This window comes from Acartia tonsa, chromosome 12 (genome assembly GCF_053477335.1).
Source record: "Acartia tonsa isolate MP-2025a chromosome 12, ASM5347733v1, whole genome shotgun sequence".
Lineage (NCBI taxonomy): Eukaryota > Metazoa > Arthropoda > Copepoda > Calanoida > Acartiidae > Acartia > Acartia tonsa.
The window spans coordinates 307,982-317,118 of record NC_137271.1 but is presented as its reverse complement, the minus strand read 5'-3'; the positions used below and the strand labels follow the sequence as shown (position 1 = coordinate 317,118).

At 31.3% G+C, this 9,137-nt stretch overlaps 1 protein-coding gene across 1 annotated transcript; it reads left to right on the top strand.

Moving 5' to 3' along the window:
* The first annotated feature begins 959 nt into the window (after nt 1-959).
* On the top strand, nt 960-8,672 carry LOC145334406 (macrophage mannose receptor 1-like). The gene is made up of 13 exons (XM_080179859.1): nt 960-1,008; nt 2,263-2,388; nt 2,465-2,563; nt 2,899-2,963; nt 3,078-3,153; nt 3,493-3,615; nt 3,832-3,873; nt 4,722-4,847; nt 5,133-5,237; nt 5,458-5,522; nt 5,643-5,736; nt 6,737-6,805; nt 8,039-8,672. Exons 1-13 carry the CDS (start codon nt 960-962, stop codon nt 8,434-8,436), a joined length of 1,437 nt encoding a protein of 478 aa, XP_080035985.1. The 3' UTR covers nt 8,437-8,672.
* The last annotated feature ends 465 nt before the right edge of the window (nt 8,673-9,137 follow it).

The following is a 9,137-nucleotide window of genomic DNA, read 5'->3' as shown; positions in this document are numbered from 1 at the left end:
ATAAGGTAAACTGATACAGGCAGCAGAACGGAATATTGTAGTCATGTTCGCATGACTCTAGTAATCACAGTAGATACTTCCAGTCCAAAAGTGTTGGCAAAGTTAGTTACCTAGGAATAAAAAATTCTTAGACTAAATAACAGTATAAAGTTATCAGTAATACCGTTTTCGGAATAGGGCTTATAAACAAAAGACTATCCCTTAAGTGTATTTGGGTTTAGGATCGGTGTAATATAATACCACCATTCTAAGGTTAAATATACTTGTCAAACAGGGATTAATGCGTCGCTGATCTGGAAAGGAGACATTGGTGAGAGATTGTAGTCCTGTGTGAAGTAGTGATAAAGGATTACATTTGTCCCTGGAACCCGGAGGCGACCCATAATAAAGCACAACAAATCAGCTGTCTATCCTGAAAAGCAGCAAGAATATTGTGTTTTCACCATAGCTTTAAAATAATAGACAGACATAAAATTACAAAGATAATTATAAAGTATGTTAAAAATAGGTTAACTTTAAAGATAATTGAAATATACCTTTATTAAGGTTTTTGAGTTGCGTCCAAAAAAGTCTAATTTTGTATGTAAAAGTCACAAATTAAAACAATTTATTGCTAGCATAAGTTACAAGAATATAGTTTGACTTATAGAATTTTTATTATCATAAGTAACAAACAGTTGGCCATCAATTAATGATAATCGAAATACTGTTAGTTTTTTTGTAAAAATGAGCCAGATTTCCAAGTTGCATATACAGGGTTCGCCACATAAATCCGGACTTTTTTAAAACGGCTATAGCGCCAAAGTTAATTGACCAATCAGAACGTTTGACCCCACTATGAAAAGCTTAGATAAAGACCTTTTTGCCCATGAAAATCTTTGGACGATGGAGGACGTGTACGCCGAGCTGGCTGCGCATATGTTCAACAAGGCAGATTCAAAATGCGCGCGTAGTTTACCATGGATTCTCGACTTGGGCCCACTAAATCAGACCTCAGCCCATCTGTAGGTCAGATAGACTTATGCAACTTGCTGGAGATATTATCAGATACCTAATAAAACACTAGAAAGGACTAGAGCTCTCTATCCTAGCTGACTTGGCTGTAGTCCTCCGACAAAGTGAATCGTGGTAGATTTTTAAGATGTTGTTCTAGCTCAATTGTGGACCAAATGAGAGCGACGTGTCAAAGGGTAGCTTAAAAGATGGGTTAATTTGGATCCTGCGGTTACTCATGTCCTCAAGGAGATGTGCCTCCCAGCAGCCCCGATCTTAATCCAATGGACTTTTGTGCCATTAAAGCATGAACCAATAGACGCGCCCATACCAAAAAGACTTCTCTAATTGCTCCTATTATGAAGAACTTCGCCTGCTTGTACAGGGACATGGTGACCACTGTAGAGGGCGGATCAGGGGGCGGGTAGAGGCGGTGATTGAGGCTGGCGGCGATTTTATTGAATAATCTAATAGTCATATACCCAGTTTACTTACCAGTTTTTAAAATTCATTAAGATATTTAAAATTGACGATTTTATGTTTATTTGTTTAAAAATAACAAAAAGTCCGGATTTATGTGGCGCACCCTGTATAACAAGAGTATGATTATCAAGTCTTGACATTTTTTAAACTGCATGATAGAACATAAAAAAATTTCAAATATATGTCATATACATAAAGTTTAAACCTTTGAACAGGAAAAAAATGTGGTTCATTAAATTCAAGTTGAAATGCATTTACTCTTTTTCTTATATTTAGATTTCTTATCTTATCTTCAGATTTCTGAAATAGTATATTTTATTTTTTCATATCTTGCTAAAAAATCAATATTCAAAAATAATGCTATAATATAAGATATGTCTGTTTAAGCTGTTTAAATTAGAAAGAAACCACACTCAATTGGTTATCATGTATACATGTAATTGTTTAAGGTCAAAAAAAAATTAGTGGTTATTATAAGTTAAATTTTATAGTTCAAGTCATATTTTCTATTTGAAATAAAAAAGTACCTAATAGAAGACCCTTAGTAAATTAAAAGTACCATTATTCACAATTTGGTGAAAAACAGTAATTGCAATTCAACCAAGACACAAGTCATAAGAAAGATGAATGGGTTTTTAAAATCCTTGAAATCTATATTATTTGTTTCAGAAAATCCATGTCTTGAAGGATGGTCTTATTATTCTCCAACAGGTACACCTGCTTTCAGTAAATTCAAAGAATGAAAAAATTTTTATGATGATTTAATACATTTTTTTTCAAATACAGATTCCTGCTTTAACACTGTAAATGCTACATTGAGCTGGGATGAATCCAAAGAAGCATGTGATTCTTTAGCCTCTGGTTCAAGTCTTGCCAAAATAACCACAGAGGAAGAAAACAATTTCGTCATAGGTAAATAATTACTGATACATATAAATAGAAAATGTGGGAAAAAGAATTAATTTTTAAAACATTGAATTATATTTAGATCTCATGAAAAAAGTTGATAAAGATGTTTATGGATTTTGGATGGGTGCTAATGACATAGAAACAGAGGGTTCCTTTGCTTGGCTGGATGGCTCTGAAGGTTAAGTTTTACTTATTATTGTCAATAAAAATTAAAAACACGAGAAATTTTTTTTTCAATTCATTTATCCTTCATCTTTCTTATAGTATATTTTCTTTTTTTTAGTCCAAAAGATCTTTTTTTTTGGGAGTGGGGGAGCTAATGAAGCCAAAAACACCAAACTTTTCTTTTTGTCTCAGTATTAATGTTTAAAATATAGGGCTATATTATTATAGGATACTAGGGGAAGGGTAGTTTATAGCCTCCACCCCAACACCTCTTTCCAATCTTCAAAGCTCAGCTAAATATTAAACATAAACAAAAAGCAAATCATAGACCAAACATTATCATTTCAGTTACATTTTCTTCTTGGAATACTGGTCAACCAAATAATTTACGTGGAACTGAAGACTGTGCTCATGTAAGACAAATTATTTTTAACACTACATTGATATAACCTAAATTTTATAGATTTTCAAAACTAATAAAAAACTGGTTTGAATGTTACACAAAATTATTGATTTACTATATTTAGTGGTTGAAAAATCAAAACTGGCAGTGGGATGATTCACAATGTTCTTTGAGGATGCCAGCTGTATGTAAGAAGCCAGGTATATTTTCTTTACAAACACAAAGTAACATTTATTATAAGATTTTTTGCCTCAGAAAGGCTGTAGACAGGTACACCGGGTACCAGAAGTACTCCCGATTTCAATGGCTTTATGAATCACAATTTTAAAAAAATCATTCAGCAACTATCAGTATATGTAATATATTCAAATATATTGCAATTACTCTTTGATCTGTGGTATTAAGGAAAGTCAAGAAAGTATCAATATATGCCTCACTTATATTTCCAATTAAGTCTTGAATGTATCTTGATATTATTTGGAGCCTCCAGGAGTGGGGCTAAAAACATTCTAAAAATACAAACCTGTTTTTATTTTAAGGTGTATCAACTTTAACTACTACTACAACAACAACTACAACTTCAACTTCTACTACAACAACAACTACAACTACAACTACAACTACAACTACAACCACAACTACAACTACAACTACAACTGCAAGTAAGACATATAATGTTATTTACAATATCGGTTGAATTTAATCTTATTAATATCAATTAAAACAGCATAAACAACCATAAATTTTATAGTTTAAGTAAGAATTTTTATTTGATTTTTGTTTGAGAGAAATCCACGTAATAAGGAGCCTTTAAGTTACAAGACACAAGACAGATTATTGGGGTTGAAAATTCTTAAAAATTATTTTATTTGTTTCAGGCCAATTATGTCCTGAAGGATGGTCTTATTATCCTGCAACAGGTATAGCTGTATCTCCTATGAATAATATCATCAAATAAAACTATTTTGATTTGAATTTAAGTACAAACCCTTAAAGGACGCCTGCAAGAAATAACACGCTTTAACTGCTAAAAACTGCCACAAGAAGACCCAATACCCAAAATTATAAGCCTTCAGCTTCAATAACAAAAAAGTTCTAGGCATTTCAAAATAGCATTTTATGTACAATGGAATTTTTGAAAGATTTCCAATGCTCATAAAAGAAAAAACAATATTAAATTACGTTGCCTAGACATAAAATTATAACCTTATCTTTGTCAGAAACTTAGATTGCCTGTAACTGATTACATTTTTACAATAAAAACACCACATTTCATAGTCAAAATCTATGAAAAAAATTCGATTTAAATTGCATTTGTAAACGAAAATCGTAGCGGAAACAAAGGGGTAAACTAATACAAGCTTAGCTGTGATTGGTTGTTAAGCTGATTCAGCCTTCTGATTGGCTACAGTACATTCGGTACAACGCAAGTAAAACTTAATTTTTTTTAATGATTTTGACTATAAAAATGGGTATTTTTATTGTAAAAATATAATTAGTTACTGGAAACCTAAATTTATGACAAAAATAAGCTTATAATTTTGTTTCTAGGCCACGTAGTTTAATTTTAAAGTTTTCAACATGAGCATTGCAATTCTTTCAAAATTTCCATTGTACATAAAATGTCATTTTAAAATGCCTAGAACTTTTTTGTTATAGAAGCTGAAGGCTTCAAATTTGGGGTATTTGGTCTACTTGTGGCAGTCTTTCAGCAGTTAAAGCGTGGTATTTCTTGCAGGCTTCCTTTAATATATTTTTACCCAATCAGGTTCTTGCTTCACAACTGTAAGAAAACAGTTGATTTGGGAACAAGCAAAGGTAGAATGTGCTTCTTTGGCTGGAGGGTCAAGCCTTGCCAAAATAACAACAAGTGAAGAAAACAATTTTGTAATAGGTTAGTATTTTAATAATAAAGTAGAAAGCACATAAATATTAAGAAATATAAAGATGAATCAGATAAATCATCTTAAATAGTTTTGACAGCAAATTTAATTTAGAGCATAATTCTAGAGTGAATATTACCCTAAATCAGAAAAAAACATTCTTCTTGTCATTTCAACAAATAAAAGCAGTCTAACAGTAACAAATGTTTTATACCTAAATACTTGATTCAGCTGATTTTCTTGAATAAGAGCCAAGAAAATCATGTTTCCCCCAGACAGACATTATTTGTATTTAGAGCTCATGAAAAAAGTTGATAATGATAATGAGATACATGGATTTTGGATGGGAGCCAATGACATAGACAGAGAGGGATTCTATGTTTGGATTGATGGATCTGAAGGTAAATTTACCTATTTTTATATGTAAAATATAAACTTACTTACTGTGATGGATTTAAACTATTTTATTGAAGGTTAAAACACCCTGATTACCAAGAAATTTTCAATGCTCAACTAATGCAACTTCCAAGGTCTTATTGGGAGCAAAGTGGAAAATAAAAAATGAATATTTTTTAAAAAGTTTCAAACAAAAGATTATACATTAAAATTAATTTCTTTCAGTTACATTTACAGCTTGGGCGAATGGTCAACCAAATAATTATAAAGAAAATCAAGACTGTGCTTTTGTAAGTCTCTTTTTATTAGTTGTAATAAATATATATTTATCTACAATAAATTATCTAAAATTGTATAGATTTTTTTAATTTAAAAAGGAAAAGTTTCAATTTTTAACATTTTTTTTACAGTGGCGGAAAAATGATGACTATAAGTGGCATGATGCAAATTGTGAAATAAACTATCAAGGACAAAGAGGGATGTCAGCTGTGTGTAAGATACCAGGTATTTTCATCAGCTTCAGTTTCAAGAAAAAATGTACTTATTGATTTTGGATACAGGCAAAACATCTAAACTAGTATCTTCAGCTAAAAAAAAACCTTTTACAAGTCATTTGGGACTTTATATTTGCCAAAACTGCCTTTAATTTCCTGACACCGTGTCTCATATGAATTGAGTTTCTCTTTGATTATACAATATACAACAGTTAGGGAGTTGAATCCATTTTTATAGAAGCAGAAATATAATCTATGATTATGGTTTGGACCCTCTAAAACTGTAATCTACCTTTCCACTTTCCCCTCTCTTGGTGAAGATATCTTCAACGCTGATACGATTTTTGAAATGTAAGATTCTACTTTCCCTTCTCTTAATGAAGATATCTTCAACGCTGATACGTTTTTTGAAATGTAAGATTCCACTTTCCCCTCTCTTGGTGAAGATATCTTTAACGCCGATACGATTTTTGAAATTTAAGATTCCACTTTTGCCTCTCTTGGTGAAGATATCTTCAACAAGAGAGACAAAAGTAGAATCTTATATTTCAAAAATCGTATCGGCGTTGAAGATATCTTCACCAAGAGAGGGGAAAGTGGAAGGGTAGATTACAGTTTTAGAGGGTCCAAACCATAATCATAGATTATATTTCTGCTTCTATAAAAATGGATTCAACTCCCTAACTGTACAACCCTTATATAAAAAAGATATTTTTTTGTGTTATTGATTTAATTGACGTGCAATGACCTTTCCTGAACCTATTCATATTTTGTATTAGCATCAGTAAATTGATCATAAACTCACTTTGGTCCAGACTCTTACATAAATATCCCTGACATGTGGCTAGTTAAATACTATTCACATATAATTAATGCAACAAAAAATCACCTAAAAAAAACATATATGTTGTATATTATTTCAATTTTACATTTAAAGAAATTTAAATATAAGCTTAAAGAAAAAAAATTAACTGCGATTTAGTCTGACATTATTTTATACATAATTACAGGAAAATTAATTTCATCAGAATCTTTATCACCTGCAACAGCAAGCCCTACCACTACTTCTAAACCTATAAGTAAGATATTTTTTTTTCAAAATTATAAATTGTTTTCGAACCTCTTTTAAATCTATGGTTTATCAACCACCTTAAAAGATGGAGCCCTCAAATAGCCACCCCTTAACCCGCCATATTTTACCCCTTAATGAGCTTCTTTAACTTATATATTTCCAAATATTGATTACCATTTAAACAGGTTTTCACAACATCAAAACAGTCCAAAAATTGTTGTAAGTTAAAAAAAATAAAATCATATACATATAAAGCAGGGAGTAAGGGAGGGGACAATGGATCGAATATTCAATTTTTAGTAGTCTCAGACTTTGGGTACTGGCTTAAAGGGAATGTGCAAGAATTTAGCAGTTTCTGGCTGAGTTTTAGTACTAGCGCATAAAATGCCGCTACTCGTTGTTTTAGTTTTGAATCTAGAAGACAGAGAGTTGAGAATACACAGCCCCCCACTCCATACTCTATTTCACTCCCCTCTCCTCCCATCTCCCTTTTTTTAAGCACACGATAGGACAAGGGAGAAGTGAGGTGGGGGCATGGGGCAAGGGAAATAAACTGGATAAAAAGGGGCAGGCTGGCGTATTGGTTCACAGTTGGCTGGGTCCAATAATCTTGTAAGATAAAAATCGCACTATTAAACCTCAATATATTTCATAAAAACAAGATGTGATTTCGCTTTGCAGGATTTTTTTCTTAGTTTATAATTCTATAAATTTAATGAACAAACCCTTTACAATTTCCTCCAAATTTTATAGATTAGTGTGGATTTTATGACCTGTCTTTGAAAACTCTTAAATTGAATTAATTGCCCATGGTCCCCTCCCTTACTCCCTGCTCCTAAAGACTGGAGGTTGGCAACTGTCCTCTATTTAGATTGACTTATTTTTTAATTTAAATTATTGAAAATTTATTTATTTCTAAATTATATTGTATTTCATGATAATTGATGCATAAATCTGTTTAAAAATTGTTATTGAACAATATTAGATTTGAAAATGGGAAATCACTTTGGTTTACCACTTTTCTCCTCAAGAATGTTTTTTTTTTGAGATCTTGTGCTGTATTGGGATTGGTACATAGCAATTTAACATTGAAAAAAAGGGTACATCTACAAATTATAAATATTAGTTGGGCAATTTTTGGAAATAAATAGCGCAGCTGATAATGTAAAAATTTAAATTTGCTATTTTTTGGTTTGCAATGTATTTATTAGGTACTGCAACAAATCTTATGACTATTTAGAAGATGAGTGTATAAACTACAGTATTTTGGATGAGAATGCCAGAAGTGTAAGAACTGCAAAAGGTGAAAAATTTTGTGATAAAATTGATTATTACAATAGAGGAGACTGGAGGGGTACAGGTTGGTACAGATTCCAACCCCCAGCTGGTACTAGGTTAGCACAGGCAGCCCCTGGTCAAGATCATTGTGGAGCATATCGTGCTGGTTGGTCAAATTCTGCATTGCCAGATAAAAATGGTGAAAGTGCAGATATCAAGATCTGTTTCGATAGGGATAGAGGTAATGCTAGAAATTGTGATATATCAAATCAAGGAAAGGTGACCAACTGTGGCACATACTTTGTTTATTATCTTGAGAACACACCAACATGTACTGCAAGATATTGTGGCAGTAACTGATAATAAACATTATTAATTACTGATAACTCCATATTGGTAATTATTGATTGTTTATTACTATTTATGGTGCACTAGATAAAGTGTGAGTATCACATAAAGAATGTTTTGATGTACATAACTATTATTAGCATTATCACTTGAGTTTGATCAACTAGACATACAAATGCCACAATGTTATAGACTGGGCTTATCTATTACTTGCAGGGTGTTGGAATCTTTATCTTCCCTTACAGTCTTGACTAACTGTATAGTATACTTATGTATGATTTATAAATAGTATGTTTTCTTTATTTATATACATTTTCAACTGAAATTAATCTCAATAATAAACTTTGACTAGTTTGACTGACTTACATTATTTTACAACGAAATGCTGTGTTACTTTTGAACTTTTTTTGTCATGGTAAGTTGGTTTGTAAGATTATTACCAAATGTAAAACTCAAAAATAAATAACTAACCTTTATTGTATATGAAGCAATTGAATTTAAAAACAAATATTATTATATAAATTATTATCTGTAAATGTTTTGCTTGAAATACATATTGAATCATTCCATTTTTTGGACACATTTATAAAGGGTTTTAGTCTGTCATGTAAATCTAGTCGCTAGACTTACAAATAAATTTATTTTTTTTATCTAAAAAAATAATACTTACCGATTCAAATAATACTGCGTTTTGATTTTCTGAGAGATCCAGA

What these genes read in the sequence shown, in the direction of transcription:
- LOC145334406 (XM_080179859.1), top strand. Translation starts at nt 960, where the DNA reads ATGGATTCTCGACTTGGGCCCACTAAATCAGACCTCAGCCCATCTGTA. An exon ending in AGACCTCAGCCCATCTGTAG is followed by an intron (nt 1,009 to 2,262) that starts GTCAGATAGACT and finishes TTTCAAATACAG; the next exon opens with ATTCCTGCTTTAACACTGTA. An exon ending in AACTACAACTACAACTGCAA is followed by an intron (nt 3,616 to 3,831) that starts GTAAGACATATA and finishes TATTTGTTTCAG; the next exon opens with GCCAATTATGTCCTGAAGGA.